At 34.2% G+C, this 17,901-nt stretch overlaps 2 protein-coding genes across 2 annotated transcripts; one reads left to right on the top strand and one right to left on the bottom strand.

Annotated features, from left to right (window-relative positions):
- Window positions 1-573: 573 nt before the first annotated feature.
- LOC104223699 (pentatricopeptide repeat-containing protein At1g69290) lies at window positions 574-3,658 on the top strand. The gene is made up of 2 exons (XM_009775169.2): window positions 574-3,156; window positions 3,254-3,658. Exon 1 carries the CDS (start codon window positions 614-616, stop codon window positions 2,579-2,581), a length of 1,968 nt encoding a protein of 655 aa, XP_009773471.1. The 5' UTR covers window positions 574-613; the 3' UTR covers window positions 2,582-3,156; window positions 3,254-3,658.
- Window positions 3,659-10,132: 6,474 nt separating this feature from the next.
- LOC138872575 (uncharacterized) lies at window positions 10,133-17,901 on the bottom strand. Its single transcript, XM_070150845.1, has 9 exons — window positions 17,734-17,901; window positions 16,894-17,652; window positions 16,270-16,477; window positions 15,493-16,186; window positions 15,107-15,285; window positions 11,785-11,961; window positions 10,999-11,511; window positions 10,349-10,431; window positions 10,133-10,174 (listed from the first exon to the last, which is right to left on the bottom strand). The coding sequence occupies exons 1-9, from the start codon at window positions 17,899-17,901 to the stop codon at window positions 10,133-10,135; spliced, it is 2,823 nt and encodes a 940-aa protein (XP_070006946.1).

Raw genomic sequence — 17,901 nt, 5'->3', positions numbered from 1 at the left:
TTGTTTCATAATTATATTTAAATAAAATTGATTTGTTTATAGAACAATAATACTCTTAAAGTTATAACGTTTTTATAATTAAAATTTTATTTCTAACAGCTTGTTTGGATGGTTGTTACATATCGTTTCATAATGTATCGTATCGTAATATATTGTATTGTACTGTATTGTTTGATGAATACATTGTTTGGATGGATTGTGTCGTTTAACGTCGTTTTATGGTATCACGCACCAGTAATATGATGAATAAACTTGCAATATTATAAAGAAAGATTATGATACGGTATATAAAAAGGTAGGGTAAATGATAAAATAAAATTATTTAATAATAATGAAGGGTGAGATTGAGAGAAAAAGAAAAGGTAACGACGCGACTACACCAAATGGATCGTTACATAAAATGGCTCATTTTATCGTTACATAACGACGAATTTAATAATATGATACAATAAAATTTAAATAATAATCAAAATAAATATTATATTAACTGCAGCAAAGAAACTGAAATGTTAAAAATGTTTGACCTTATTAGTGATTGTTCCTTAAAACAGTCATATTCTGCGAAGGGCTTCGCCTTATACAGCATTTCTCTCGATCGACACAGTGAGCAAGAATGTGGAGAAGAGCTTTCTGTATTCTCTCACAAAGACCCTTTTCTTCACAACCTGAAATCCCCACTTTGTATTCTTTTCTCCAACCTTCAATTTTCTCCTTAAAAAGAACACAACCACCTTCTTCTACAACCCCAACAAAACCCCAAGACCAAACCCCACTAACCTTAACACAAGAACATAAATCCAATCTTGAATCCACTCTTCAAAATTCCATAAACACCGACAACACAGATGAAGCGTGGAAATCATTCAAGACTCTTTCAAATTATTCAGCTTTCCCAAGTAAGTCACTTACCAATTCACTCGTCACTCATTTGTCATCAATAAACGATACCCATAACATAAAAAGAGCATTTGCATCTGTAGTTTTCTTGTTAGAGAAGAAACAAGAATTGTTACAGCCTGAAACTGTACATGTTCTGTTGAAATCAATGAGAGATGCTAACACTGCTGCCCCTGCTTTTGCATTGGTTAAGTCTATGTTCAAGAACAGATTTTTCATCCCTTTTAGTCTCTGGGGTGATGTTCTTGTCGAGATTTGTAGGAAAAATGGTAACTTTAGTGGGTTTTTACAAGTTTTCAATGAGAATTGTAGGATTGCTAGTGATGAGAAGTTGAATTTCTTGAGACCTAGTTTGGCAGCTTGTAATGCTGCACTAGAATGTTGTTGTCGTGAGCTCGAATCGATAACCGATGCGGAGAAGGTGGTGGAGACCATGTCGGTTTTGGGTGTTAGGCCTGATGAATGTAGTTTTGGGTTGCTAGCTTATTTGTATGCATTAAAGGGTCTTAATGAAAAAATAGTTGAGTTAGAAGGTCTAATACGAGGATTTGGTTTCACGGATAAAGGGGTTTTTCGTAGTAGTTTGGTTAGCGGGTTTGTAAAGTGTGGTAATTTGGGGTTTGTTTCAGCAACTATTCTTCAAGGTTTAAGAGAAACGGGTGGACAAGGTTTATGTTTTGGAGAAGGAACTTATAGTGAATTAGTAAGTGGATTTCTTCAAAACGGGAGCATAATCGATTTAGCTACTTTGATTGGTGAAACTCAGACTTTGGAATCTCCATCAGTGATTGTTGAGAGATCTGTTGGATATGGCATTATCAATGCTTGCGTTAGTCTCGGGTTATTGGACAAGGCACATATGATATTTGATGAAATGAATGCTCAGGGGGCTTCTTTAGGTCTTGGAGTCTATGTGCCAATATTGAAGGCTTATTGCAAAGAGCAAAAAACAGCTGAAGCTGCTCAATTGGTGACAGACATTAGCAGTTTAGGCCTCCAATTAGATGTTGCTACCTATGATGCTCTAATTGAAGCGTCAATGTCATGCCAAGATTTTCAGTCTGCATTTTCTATTTTTAGGGACATGAGAGAAGCAAGAATACCTGACTTGCAAGGGAGTTATTTGACAATCATGACTGGTTTAACAGAAAGCCATCGACCTGAGCTCATGGCCGCTTTCTTAGATGATATTGTTGAGGATCCTAGAATTGAAATTGGAACACATGATTGGAATTCCATCATTCATGCCTTCTGCAAGGCTGGACGGCTAGAAGATGCAAGGAGGACTTTCAGGAGAATGACCTTCCTTCAGTTTGAACCAAATGAGCAGACATATCTTTCTCTAATAAATGGATATGTGACAGCGGAGAAGTATTTCAATGTTTTGATGCTGTGGAACGAAGTGAAAAGGAAGGTTTCGACGGAAGGGGAGAAGAAGTTTAAACTAGATAATAGCTTGGTCGACTCATTTCTGTATGCGTTAGTCAAAGGGGGCTTCTTTGATGCTGTAATGCAAGTGGTGGAGAAATCTCAAGAGATGAAGATATTTGTTGATAAATGGAGATATAAACAAGCATTCATGGAGAAACATAAGAAGCTCAGAGTTTCAAAGTTAAGAAGGAGAAATCGCAGTAAAATGGATGCACTTATTGCTTTCAAGAATTGGGCTGGTTTGAGTGCTTGATGGGACACATATCTGTTGCTTGCCAATACTCAACTTAACGTCAAAGGCTAATGTCAAAGACACAGCAAGCGGCAAATAGCTTTTCAGGAAACTCGCTTGCTAATATTATGGGTTGCAGAGCCTTTAGCAGAAGACAGAGATCAAAGATGTATTATTCTTGCCAAACCATATGGAAAGTTCGATCTAACTTCCAAGAAGCAGAATTATGCTTTGGGTAAAACACCATTCTAGTCGAGCTAAAAGCTGCAAAAGCACTCTAGAAGTTGCTATATCATGAAACCTTTCTTATTAGTTGTAACACAATTGTATAAAAATTTGCCTTTTCTCTCAGCCGGAGAAATTGGCATAGCGAGACCAGAAGTTGGGAAAGAAATACCCCTGTGCTTGTAGAAAAACTCAACAAATTGTCTAATTTACTTACAAATGCATAACATCCTTGGTTGGTTCATCAATCTCCACCAGCTCCTTTTGATGCTGTTACTGGCCAAAATGTGTATTGTCAGAATATTTGTTATTCAACTCTTGAATAGGTGTCACAGATATCTGACGAGGAGCTTCTTTTGCTAGTACAAATTGTAAGAGTTGTTTCCTTTCTCTCTAGTGCGATAAATGTCATAAAGTGTGTGTTTTTCTTATAAAAAGATGTCATAAAGTTTGTTTTTTCCCTTTCAGGACTCTTGTCTGCTATTAAAATTGTTTGATGATATAGATGCCCTTGTGTTAAGCTGTTTTGTTGGGATTCCAAGATAGCAAGTGGGGGATCAATCATGTGCTATGTATGGACATTGGACATGATTCTTCTTTAGTTGCATTGGCTGTTGCTGTATTTGTGTCCAAAAGGGAAAAGCTAACGAAAATTCAACTTTTGGTTCTTTGTTAGCATGACTGTTGAGAGCTGTTACTGATTTATTTGTGTTTGTTTTGCGTAGGAATGTAGGTAGAAGTAATTGATGTTCATCTTCAATCTAGTTATGCTGATTGCTATGATTTAATTGTTGTGCTTGAACAGCCTTCTTCCTGTAGAAATGATTTTTAGCTACCATAATTGAGTAGTGGTATTTGAATTTTGTTTTCTTTTTTGCTGCCTCTTCATAAGAATCTGAGTGTTTGATGACTTTTTAGAAGAGGAACTTGTCAGAAATAACTCTTTTAACGGAGGAGCTTCAGAAATGCACTTAACCTAAGAAATTTAGGTAGCAACATGTCGTGTTATAACTTTTAATGCTCTCTAGTAATCAGCCATGGGAGTAGATATTGTTCCTGTTGTCTGGAAATGTAGTCTCAATAACTGCAATCATCCAATAAATTAATATTCTTTTGGGAGGAAAAATTACAAATTCTTACAAGTTCCAACTTATAAGTATCTGGGCATACAACGTGATTAAAACAAATTAATCATTATGATTAGTGATTGTTGGACAATCCTATTAGATAGCAGTCTCTTTACCCTATCATCGTAAAAAGAAAAAATCATATTAGCTAGCTGTCTTTATTGAGTTGATACTGTGAATCCAAGAAACTTTCTGCTGTTTTCTGTAGTTTAGGCGAGTTCTTTTGCTTGCATTTTACAGATTGTTAAATTGTTAAGCAGCCGTTATTGGTTAATATCCAAATTGTTGCTGGTGTTTCTCTTTCTGACAGAAGTATTTCTATTGATGACAAGAAAAGAAGTACTTAGTAGAAAGAAAAGTTGGCAAAGGGAGACAATTCATTAGTGCCTGTTTTGCCTGAACTTCAGTAGCATACTCAGCATTTTACAGAAACGGCGTCTGCCTACTATATTTATTTACCTGTAAGTGGGTTCTGGTCTAGGAGTGATTGTCTTAAGTGTTTACTTCTTGTCTCAAATTAATGTTTATTTATATTATTTACAAATGGTGTCTGTCTATTGAATATATGCATGTGTATGGGGTGGTACATTACGTCGAAAATGAGAAAGTTGATAGTGTTGAACAGAATCGGCAAGTTTATTGAAAGAATGATGAGTGTTTTAACTCTACAGGGACAACTTGTTATTGCTCTTCTTATATCTATTTCCTTTTTGGAGGAGTTGTGTACTTCAATCTTTAGAGATGTCTAAGAGAAGTTTGTTCTGTTAGCATAGTCATGCTTTAAAAAAATCTTGAAAACCAGAAATTTTATATGCAGCGTTAATATTGTTGTAATCCAATAGTATAGTTCTACTTTATTATTCAAATCTGTCACAAAATCCACTTTCATATGTGTTGACACAAATCTTGATTTCATTGTTTCACCTTAATGTAACTTCCCAAGATACTCTACTGCGCTGCAGATTCTCTCAGGTGACCCTAAGTTCAACTGTTGTCAATCCTTACTCTCCAACTTCAAAAAGAAAAGAAAGTTGCTAATGACAAGGTAGGGACTATTTGGATGATATGGTAGCCAATTTAACCAAAAAAGATGAGTTGGTAGCCTACAAGTCATGGGTTCGAGCCGTAGAAACAATCACTACTTGCATTAGGCTGTCTACGTCACATCCTTTTGGTGCGGGCCTTTCCCCAACCCTGCGTGAATACGGAGGGATGCCGTTTGATGAGTTGGTAGCCTATTTCTTCTAAAAGGCTTTAAGATTTTTTGGTTATTACTTTATCTGCTCAGTGCAAGATTGAATACATGTGATGCTGCCCCAAACACTAATAATGACACCCAAATACTCAACTTCCTTTGTCACTACTCAGTTGGGTTGTCAGATTCTCCCACTTTGTGTTTCCTTTACTACATTCACACTTTACTATCAATACTAGATTTTTGTGGAACTGTTGATTAATTTGCTTTATTATTTCTCCACATATATAAGTAATTATAGAGTTTTAAGTTTTATGTACTAACGGTCAAAAAGTATTCACGCGGTTAGATCTTTGTAACGATCTACCATAACAGTTATATTGAAAAAATTTCAACTTAAATTCAATTTAATTTCGTTCCTGAAATGACAAAATATTCAAGAGAAGCAATACACAAAACAAAAAAAAAATTACTTTTTTTCGTAAACGCTACATTTAAGGATACTAGTATTAGTACCCGCGCGATGCACGAACATAAATTATGTCAAATTGTAATCTATGTTGTTTGAATTATGTGCAAATAACCTTAAAATATAAACCGTTCATATAAAAATTATATAACATTAGATATTAATTTTGAAGCAAGATATGAAATTATTATTCAAATCTCGTAGTAGACAACTTTTATTTTATTTGTAGCAACCTAATCCCTTGATTTTAGTACTTGTATTTCGTTTCGGTGTCAATATTAAAAAATACTAAATATGTCATGTTGTGATCTGTGTTGTTTGAGCACATTATATTATATTATTTTAAGAAAATTCTTATTATCACTTTGTTTTTGACTAAAAGTCAAATATGTCTTATTCATCATATCTTTCATATCTATTACACATTTATCATGAAAATTCCTAGGCCCTGATACCATTTTACACCAAGATCTACGTTGGCGGGCAGTAGTCCGCACGGCCATCCAGATCTAGCTACTTTAGTACACTTTAAAGGTTGGCGGTAGTCCGCACGACCAATAAGGATTCGAAATATACGGAAATTCTATTATAGTTTAATGACTGTATGGAAGGATTTATATCCTTTTACCCAAGCAAGGGGCCTGTCTAAGCCCGATACATACTCTTACTGAGCTCATGTGTCTAGCAGTTCTAACTGTGAAAGAGGTAGCTCTTTTGACAACTTCAGCGGGCTTTAATGTCACAGCTGGCTAGACGTAGCCACTAAGGCAAAGCCAATAAGAGTAGTACCAGAACCGACTGTACCACCATCTTGGAACCAAATCAAGAAACTATATTAAAATTTCTTTATATTTTGAAAGAGTCTGGATTCTTCATGGTTAATATGCAAGAGAAATTAGTGCTTCAACATAGATATGAATCCGTTTAGCCGGACATAGTCACGGCTAGGGAGAGATACTAAAAATACTTAAAAGAAGAATAAATATGTACCTTGTAGGCCGAGAAGCAAGGCCCTGAAGATGAACTGAACTTCAAAACTTTTATTCAACTTCAACTGATTTACAAACTATAAACTAAATCTTTACAAAGGGGGTTGGTAGAGAGAGAGAGAAGAGAGAGTAGAGAGAGGGGGGGGGGGTTCTGGCTCATCTTCTTTTTAAATGAAGAAGCCTCCTTATATAACAAAAAAAAGAATCTTGAATAGTAAAATGGGTCCCACATCTGGGTCCCTACACAGTGTTTTTACTGTAGATAAACAGTGTTTCTACTGTGGATGAACAGTGTATCTACTGTTTAAGTGGGTCCTGGCGGCTGATAAGCTGTCAAGTCTTCTTTTTGTCCAAATTGTGCATTTGTTGGAGGAATTCTTCCACCTTGTCGATATCTCTGTCAGATAATATCATTTCTGGCTGTATAGGTTGTGTATCTTCTACGAGGTCATCACCACTCGTTTCACTTCTCATCGAAGTGTCTGATTTTTCGCACTGATCTAGTGATTGGAGCAGATTTCTTTTCAATCCTTCTAAGTATTGATTTATCAAATCAATTTTATCTCCGTCTTGAATAGAGATTCTTCGAGCAATATGTTTAACAGTGCTTTCTTCTATTATCCTCTTTTGAGGGGCCGTTACATATAATTGGATTTGTGTTTTGATAGAATCCAATAATTCTTGACCATATAACGTTTTTGTTTTGGGATCAGTCTTCATCAATTTGTCCCAAAAATTGTTGTAGAATACCCTATATAAACAAGGGATTTGTTCTTCCGTATAACCTAATTCCGGAGTCCATTTATGGATCCAGGGGATAGAAAATTCAATAAAGAAGTAGATTTGATCAATTTTTTCTAAGTAGCAGATATGATCTGCGTGATATAACTCTGTTAAGAACGGCGAAACTTTTGTCCATTCTTTGTATAACTTTAGGAATGGTTCAGGCAAAATCTTGGTAGTAGGACCGTGGTATGACCACCAGTTTAAAAACCAGTTAGGGATAGGTCCTGTAAATACCTTTGCGCATACTTTGATAAACCAAGTATGTTTATGTCTCTCATTGTTATAATAAAGCACCCTATCAAATGCTTGAATATAATCCCAATAAGTGAAATTCATAGGTGATTTATTAAGGCTTATCTGCCTTTCTTTCATTGTTGAAATACCCCATTCTTCAACAGATATAATCTGTTTGATAATGACTTTTGAAAAGTTATAAACATTTTCATTCGTGTTATAACCCGAAAAGTGCTGGAATTCTGCACTACCTGTACTGATCAGGATAGTCTCATAATAGGTACGGGTTTTATATGATTCACCCGGATAGTATAATCCATTAATCAGATATCTCTGGAATATTTTCCACGATTCTTCTTTTCTCTGAATCTCAGAGTTTTCAAGGAGAAATATCATTTCTCTCTTTGGTAACTTTTCATATGACTTGATATCATCATTGTCTTCTCTTTAGCAATTGAAGCAAAAGTATCACTTTGCTTTTTGGATGCTAAATAAGCCTGCAGATGTCCATATAACGGACTATCTTCTGGAATATCTTCCAAATGTATAGAATGGCCTGAGGATTCACCTGTATGTGGTACCTTTGAGTTTAATAAACTCTTTTTTCCTCTTTGTATCACTGGTGAGTTTGACGAGAATCCGTATGACGATCCCTGAGAATAAGTCCTACTAGGGGACGATCTTCCCCTACCTCTGCCCCTGGTGACCCATGAAGGGTCCATTCTGCAGAAATTGCAAATCATTATTAATTAAAAAGGATAGCATAATTCTAGTGCTGATATTATCTTGACCGAAGGGACACTCATTTTCAATTAACTGAAGAATATCAATAACTTCTTGAAAATTAGAGTGTTCTTCTTCCCTTGTTTTAATTATGTCAGCCATAATTATATCAAGTATAACTTCTTGTAAGTCTCTATTTAATTTAATCACTTTAAGAATAGTGATCAATACCTTATCATCAAAAAACATGGTATAATAATTCATAATCTATTCTAAATATTCCCGGGATAGAAAATCCGGAAGGGAATTATCAATTCCTTTTTTGTATTGTATTTCAAAATCGAAAGGCGCCAGCTGAGCCTGCCATCTAGCAAATATTAATTTAGAAGCATCGTGCTTAAAATCTTTGTCAAACATATATTTAACAGATTGAGCATCAGTTTTTATCAAAAACTTTTGGTTGTATAAGTCGTCTTGAAATTTTAATACACACTTAACAATTGTTAACATTTCATGCGCCACAATAGCGTATTTCTTCTGGGCTTCGGTCCATTTACCAGAGTGAAATCTTATTAGATATTCACTCTTATTGTTGGGATTTACTTGTTTTAAAATCCCTCCATATCCAACATTAGACGCATCTGTCTCGATAATCTTTTGCCAAGTAGGATTGGCAAGGGTTAAACAAGGTAGAGATTTAACCCGCCCTTTAATACTTTTGACTAACTCAGTATGTTGGTTAGTCCAAGGGTGTTTATGATCTTTCTTCAGCCGATCGTATAGAGGGGCTAGATCTCGTGACAAACTTTTATAAAAAGGGGATATATAATTCAGACTTCCCAAAAATCTTTGTAATTGAGTCCTGTCAGTGATAACATCAGGAAATTTTGAGGCAAAATCAATAGATCTTTGTATTGGGGTAATTTTTCCCTGGCAAATATTATGACCTAGAAAACGAACATTTGTTTGGAATAGACTCATCTTAGATTTAGAAATTACTAAACCGTTTTGTATAACAATTTTCTTGAAAAATATCAAGATGCTTAATATGCATCTCCAGAGTTTTAGAAAATACCAATATGTCGTCAATATAAACGATGATAAAATCCAAATATGGGTTAAAAATATCATTCATAATTTTTTGAAATTCAGAAGGGGCATTTTTCAAACCAAATGGCATAACATTCCATTCATATTGCCCAAATGGAACATTGAAAGCAGTTCTATAAGTATGCTCTTTAAATATTTGAATTTGCCAATAACCAGATTTTAAATCAAATTTTGAAAATATATTGGCGTCATATAACCTAGATAGCAAGTCCCTTTTATTAGGGATAGGATACCTAATCCATTTTAGATGTTTATTTAATGGTTTATAATTTATAACTAAGCGAGGAATACCTCGTTCCTTTTCTGCCGCATTATTAACATAAAAGGCAGAACATGACCAAGGAGATTTTGAGGGTTTTATCAAACCCTTTTGTAACAAACTATCAATCTCGTTTTTGCAGAATTCAACTAACTCAGCATTCATCTGGCAAGGTCGAGATTTAGTAGGAATATCATCCTCACAGAAATTTTCTTCGTATGGAAGAGTTACAATATGCCTTTTCCTGTTCCAAAAGGCACTATGGTGATCGGCGCAAACATCAACGGCCATTTTTTCAGCAATCAATTTAATCTTCTACTGAACTTTAGCAGATTGTATAGTATCGAATATATTCATACTAAGAATTTCTAATTGTAATGAATCAACATGCCTTTGTTTCATATTAATCAAGGCATTAATATCTCTGGTTACGGGATCTGTAACGAAGGAATAACTTATCTTTTTATCTTGATAAGTAGCAGAAAAACCATGTTCATCTATATTAGTAAACGAATAAATAGCATTAATAAAAGGTGTTCCAAGTATGATTGGAGGGTATAACTGGTTTTTACCAAAAAGAAGAAATGTGGAATACAGACTTTATTTTGGCAAATATGAGTATTAGGCAATTTGTATTCTATATCTAAAGCATGACCAGAAGCGGATTTTACCAAATGAGTGGTCTTTTGAAAATACTTAGTAGGAATTAATCCTTCCTGAATGCAGCTTACATCTGCACCACTATCAATCATAGCTATATCAATTATAGAAAAATTATTATCGATTAAAATAGTACATTTAATATACCATTTGTGTGCAGTAATAATTTGCATCATACCTAAAAATAAATCAGATTTTTCATCAGAAATTTCTTTTCCTTTATCATTAGAAAAATCAGAAATTTCTTAAGTCGAAGATTCAGGTAGAGAATTATTTTTCTCAATTTGAGTAATACGGTGATCGCAAATCATTTGATTTTGCTTAAGAGACTTAATATCCCTTTTCAAATTCTCAATTTCTTCTTTTAAATCATCAAAAGAAGTATCTCGACTAGGTGTATTGGACTTTTGAAGTCTTCTATTAATTTCAGATAAAGAATATGGTGCAAAATTTTCAAATTCGTTCTTGTATTTTTCAACAGATTTTGAACTACTAGAACTGGAATTTGCAGCTAAATTAATAATTTTTTCACGAAGTTTTTCATCAGTAACTTCTTTTAAAAGTTCTATTACATTGTCAGATGTAATAGTTTTTATATTAAGATTATCAAATTGTGATTGCAATTTATAAAATTCGTCACTATCACAAGTACAAATATCACCTTTACAAGCATTGCAAGAAGTATCAACATTTTTATTATTATCAGAAAAATCAATTAACTCAACTTCAGTTTCAGATTCAGTCTCTGAGTAATAGTCAGATTCTGACCCCGAAGTGTATAACAGGCCATAAACCTTATCGTGTAACTCATCATCGAGTTCTAAGGCTTTTAGCTTTTGAAGCTTGCAATTTGAAGAAATATGATCAAACTTTCCACACTTATAACACTTAATATCAGCGAGATGACGTTTGGATCTATTCTTCGCAAATCGAGTAGATTTCCGATGTGCTTTTCTAGTATCACGTTCTTCCTTAGGCCTATATCTAGACCTCTTTTTCTTATACGGGCTGTACGGGTAAGGATACCTATGATATTTGGTTTTCTTCTTCCTACTTTGAGTGGAAGTTCCGGGTAAACCGAACTGGGTACAGAAGTCTCCTAATTGAGACTTTTCTTTAAGCTTATCAATCTTAAGCTGTCTAGAAAGCCTTAACTCATTACACAATTTTAATCCTTCTTATGTACAAACACATATAAGCTTACCATAGGTATAATTATTATACAGAATCTCGCCGCAACTTCCTTTCAACACATTCCTCACTCTTTCAGCAAATAAGGAAGGGAGACCATCTATAAACTTGGCTTTCCAATGCTCAAATTTATTGTCGGGTAGTTCCATAACTCTACTCATAAAAGTGTCTTTATACCATCTAAATTCACTAAGGGTCTTACATCTAAGCCCATTAAGTAAAGTTCGAATGGTCTGATGATTCGAGGTAAATCTACCATTGAAATGTTCTAAGATAGTAAGGATAAGGGTATAAACTGCATCTTCCCTACCCATTACTAGAGCCATACCTATGTTATCAACACCTTCGTCGGTTGTCGTAGCATTAATAATGAAAGCCTTTTCTTCTACAGATAAATGATTGTCCCACCAGCCACGAAGTTGGCCAGTAAATCCTGCAATGATCATTTTGCAAATATTTCTATCTGTATTTTTAACACTTTTACAGATAGTCGAATACATAAGCATTCTGTGTACGAGAATGGTTAATTGTCTATCAGTTAAACCATCCAGATTCCATTCATAAATTTCGGAACCGTTATAAGACGTATTTGTCTGATTCCAATCTCGTTCCTCAATTAACACATCTTGAGGAGTAGGACGAGGATAATAATAGGTCTGCATCCTTGGTTTGTCAGCATACCTATGATTTTGTTTAACAATCCCTTTGAGTTTATTAAACTCTGACCAAGTCTCAGTTTTATAATCAGAAACAGTCTCAATTTTATCAGCAAATTTTTTTGATAAATCAATAGGTCTAATATTTAAACCAGAAAGCTTTTTATCTAAAAGCTGAGCTAAGTCATCAAGAGATTTAAATTTAAAATCCTGAATCTCAGGAGGTCTTTGAATATGAGTAGGAATAGCTTGATCAACTGTTTTACTTCCTGAAGTGGAGGCAATATCAGTTGGTCCTTTCTTAGTACTCATTTCCTTTATTAAAATAGTCAAATTATCAAGTTTTTTTATCAAGAGAACCAATATGTTCTCCTAAAATTTTTACATATAAACCCAAATAATTATTTTGAGAAATTAATTTATTAATTTCTGCAATACTAATAGCTGCCACATTATCATCAATAAATTTTTGAAAGGCAGTGAAGGTAATACCAGTATTATTAGGTAGAATAAAGGGAGCCTGAGGAGGATAAATCGTTTTAGTAATATTACCACTCCCGTCTTTATAAGATCTTTCCAATACCTTTATATAAAGAGGCAAATAAGTTGTTATAACCAAGGAACAAAATACATAATTTGATTATGCAAGGCACAAGCTTCATAAAATTCTTGAGATATATTATTCAAATCATCTTTACTATAAGCATAAAAAACCATGTTTTAAACTGGTTCCATTTTTCACTAAAAAATTCTTTTTGAATATAAATACGGGCCCGAGAACCGGGGCTAAAATCTATTTGGTGTAAAATGGTATCAGAGCCTAGGAATTTTCATGGTAAATGTGTAATAGATATGAAAGATTCAACATAGATATGAAGCTTTTGGAATGGATCTGGGAGAAACAAGTACTAAAAGTACTAGACTTGAAGAGGTAGATATACCTCAAAACCTTGATTTATTAAATAAATGGACAATTCCTAAAGTTTCTATAAAAACCATTTATGATTATGGTTGGTTTGATAAACTTTCTTCTAAACAATTGATAAAAACGACTGAACAGTCTTTAGCATTAAATTCGTCTGAACAGACTATTCGTTTGTTAAACAAACATGATATAGATTTATATAAACATCATTACCATTATGTGCATATTGGTATGGTTCAAATTGCATTTAAACCTTTAACCCTTAAAGGATTACCAGAGACCTTTTTAGCAGCTCTTAGAGATGCTAGAAATCTGAATTTCAGACAGTCTCTAATGGGTTCAATATTTTAGTTTCTGATTTTATTTATTGTTCTTGAGTTATGTGGACTTATCCATATTATGATTTTTCTTATCATAATATAAAAAACTTGCTTATCTCAAATTTAAATAAGTTTTACCCTTTTCTCTATAATAAAAAATCTGAATTTTTATTTTTTCTCTATTTATTAATATATATATAGTTTGTAATCATAAAATAAATATTTATTTTGTTTTAAAAATATTTCTCCAAAATTTTAAATTTTTTTAAGTTTTAATAATATTTTTAAATATTGTATATTTACATTTATTTTATTTTCTAAACTTATGATTTACAAATTTCCTCACATTATCTCTAATTTATTTTTATTATTCAATATTGTAGTTTTTGAATTTATCTATTAGACTTGAGTTATGTGGACTTATCCATCTTATGACTTTTCTTATCATAATATAAAAAACTTTCTCATCTCAAATTTAAATAAATTTTATCCTTTTCTCTATGATAAAAAATCTGAATTTTTATTTTTTCTCTATTTATTAATATATATAAATTTTTGTAATCATAAAATAAATATTTATTTTGTTTTTAAAATATTTCTTAAAAAATTTATATTTTTTTAGTATTGTATATTTACATTTATTTTATTTTCTAAACTTATGATTTACAAATTTCCTCTCATTATCTCTAATTTATTTTTATTATTTAATATTTTAGTTTTTGATTTATCTATTAGACTTGAGTTATGTGGACTTATCCATATTATGACTTTCTTATCATAATATAAAAAAAATTCTCATCTCAAATTTAAATAAGTTTTACCTTTTTCTCTATGATAAAAAATCTGAAAATCTTTATTTTAATATTATATTATTCAATAACTTTTTTTAGGGAGAATTCTTTTCTATTTCATTCCAAAGAAATTTACAGATCATGTAGACGCAGACCATCTACTCCTTATTACATGTCTTCTATCTATAGATTCAGTAAATTCACCACCGAAGTCTAAGTAACTAACTAGACTAACAGCTAATTGAAATACATCAAGGCTAGCTATACATCAAGAACTTATCTATCCTTTATGGGTATCTGTTGAGTGTTGAAAGTGCTCCCTGCTAGTGTTGTATTTCCTGCCCTCTCGTGTGTATATGAATTGTTATTTCCCTGCATATGCTGTTCACATTTACTGCACCTCCCTGGAATTGAACTTTGTTCATATCCCTCCATATAGTGTAAACCATCATGCCAAAGACACAGGTAACAATTTCCCATTGTCCACTTTTTCTTGTGGCATAATGACTTATCCATTCCACCTTTCGTTGTCAATCTTGAATAGGTCTGCAATGTCCTAACCATATCAAGAGTCTCGACCACACTTCCTTTGTCACATAGCATTCAAAGAATAAATGGTCGAATGTTTCACCAACTAGCTTACAGAATGCACATTGTTGATCTATTTGAACACCAAACTTCAGTAGCCTGTCAACTGTAGCTAATCTTCTCTATAATGCTAACCACAGAATGAATTTGAATCTGGGATGCAATCTTGGCTGCAATACTATGCCTTTCCATGGAACCTTTGGCAGTTGGGGGAATTGTAGCCTGTAAAGTTTCCTAATACTAAAAGAGTTGCCATTCTGTAATTGATCCAACCTATTCAACAGGTTTCCTTGAATACCTTGAACATCCCCAATGAGCTTCTTTGACTCCAAAATTTTCCTGACTACCCAAGCTGCATTCTTGGGTATTGGCATATGTTCGAGTGTGTGATGCTTTATGTAGAAGGTATGGATCCATTTGATCCATAAGCAGTCCTTCTTTTTAGCCACTGCCCAGAGGTGTTTTGTCACTGCAGCTCTGTTCCAAAATACCAAGTTCATTACATTTAAACCCCCTGCTACTTGTGGTAAACAGACTTTCTCCTAAGAGACCAAGGCCTTTTTTGAAACTGTTGATGAACCAGTCCATAAAAATGATCTGCAAATAGCTTCTACCATCTTCATCACCTTTTTTGGTAGTAGGAAGGTCTGTGCCCAGTAGGACTGTATTCCAAACAAAACTGACTTTATCAGTTGAACTCGTCCTGCATAAGATAAGAGTCGTGCTGTCCAACAGTTGATCCTCTGAGTAATCCTCTCCACTAGTGGCCAACATTGAATAACTGTAAGCTTCCCGGTTGCCAAAAGTACCCCCAAATATTTGAATGGAAGTGTACCTTCAGGGAACCCCAGTTCTTGTAGTATATCCTGTTTCTGGTTCACTGAGACACCTGCTAGGTAAGCTGCACTTTTCTCTGCATTTGCTTGAAGACCGCAAGCTTCAGAAAACTTTTGAAAAGTTTGTCTTAACAATCTGATGGATTGTAAGTCAGCCCTACAAAACATGAGAAGGTCGTCAGCAAAACAAACATGCACCACTCCAAGTTTTTGGCATCTGGGATGAAACTTGAACACTTTATTCTTCATCATCTGAGCAAATTCCCTTTGTAGGTATTTCATTGCCAAGACAAAAAGATAAGGTGACATGGGGTCACCTTGTCTTATCCCCCTTCTTCCTTTAAATGGCTTAGTCAGACCCCCATTTATGTTTAGAGAATATGTTACTGAAGAGATATAGTCCATAATCCACCTTGTAAATTTATAAGGGAATCCCAAGTCCAATAGCACTCTCTCCATGAATGTCCATTCTAAAGTGTCATAAGTTTTCCTCAGATCAACTTTCAGGACACATCTTGGAGAGATACCTTTCCTATTGTAGCCTTTGAACAATTCATGTGTAAAGAGAATATTATCTGTGATACATCTGCCTCAATAAAAGTTGATTGTGATTCCCCTACCAGACCTCCAATTACTCTCTTTATTCTTGCTGTGATGACCTTTGTAATGGTCTTGTATAAGGTTGTGCAGCATGCTATTGGTCTATATTCCTTGACATAACTAGGATTCTGCACTTTAGGAATTAGTGTCACTGCAGTACTACTAATCCCTTTGTGCATCTTCCCAGTTGCAAAAAATTGCTTTACAGCATCACAATCATTATCACCCACTTCCTGCCAATGTTTAGTATAAAACTCAACTGGAAATCCATCCACCCCGGGGTCTTTTCATGAGGCATATCCTTTATTGCACTTTGGATCTCCACTAATGTAATCTCCTGAATGAGCTTCTCTTTCTAACTTAAAGTGAGGCATGGACCTTGTTGAATAACTTCTGTGTTTGGACACCTGTGAATACTGCCTCTTTCCCCCATGAGTTTAGTAAAAAAGGAGATAAACTCATTCTCCAGTTGTATAGGATCTGTCACTTTTGTTCTATCCTCTCTATAGATAGCTGTGATTGCATTCCTACTAGTCCTCATCTTCCATTGAGCATGAAAGTACTTTGAGTTTGAATCACCACATGTGATCCAATCAGCTCTGGACTTCTGTTTAAGTACTTGTTCCTCTATATTGCTCCATTTTTAAACCTCTGCCAAGGCCCTTCTTTCCTGCTCTATCAGATCTTGATCCAAGTGTTGAACCATAAGTTTTGTCTGTATAACTTCAAACTTATGCCTCGCATGGTTTAGGTGTTGTTTGTAGGAAACCATATAAGCATTCAATTCCTTCAAGTCTCCCTTTAATATCTTCAATCTTTGCCAAACTTTGTGCATTGGTTCTGCCTGTATATTTTGCTCCCAAACTCTATTGACAATCTTTTTAAACTCAGCATTCTCCATAACTGAACTATACAATTTGAATGGTTTAGGGTGTAGACTCCTCATCTGATGTCCTTGACTGCACTTGATCAACAAAGGAGAGTGATCAGACACCTCTGGATTTAAGAACTCAGCTTCAATATGACCATATTGTTGCATCCAATCAAAATTTCCAAATGCCCAGTCAATCCTGCTGTAAACTCTTTTATCGAGTTCTTGCTTGTTACACCAAGTATAATACCACCCCAAACTTTTCAATTGGGTAAGTTGCAATGTGTTTAGTAAATCTTGCAATCCTTGTGTCTCACCTTGTGTAACTGGGGTTCCAATTCTGTCATCCGTGTATAAAACATTGTTAAAATCACCACATAATAACCAACAATCTTGAATTGTACTCCCTAACTGAATAAGTGTCCTCCACAATTGACTTCTCTGGTTGTTGTCATTACTCGCATATATCATGGTTACTGTAGTTCTAAAGTTAGAATTTGGCTCATGTACTTCATAGTGAATAAACTGATCCTCAATCTATATAATATGGACATTTACATTCCCTTTCCATAATAGCCAAATCCTACCATTTGGATGTGCATTGTAATTGCAACATACATTCAATTCCCTTGCTACTTGACTGATAATTCTAGCAGATTTTCTCTCCTTTACTCTTGTCTCCAAACATTCCATTACATCCACCTTATACTTCCTCAGAAAAAGCCTAAGCTCCTTCTGTTTGTGGGGCTTATTTAGCCCCTTTATATTCCAAGTACAAAGGTTCAT

This window comes from Nicotiana sylvestris, chromosome 1 (assembly GCF_000393655.2).
Source record: "Nicotiana sylvestris chromosome 1, ASM39365v2, whole genome shotgun sequence".
NCBI lineage: Eukaryota > Viridiplantae > Streptophyta > Magnoliopsida > Solanales > Solanaceae > Nicotiana > Nicotiana sylvestris.
This window is presented reverse-complemented; position numbering and strand designations above follow the sequence as displayed.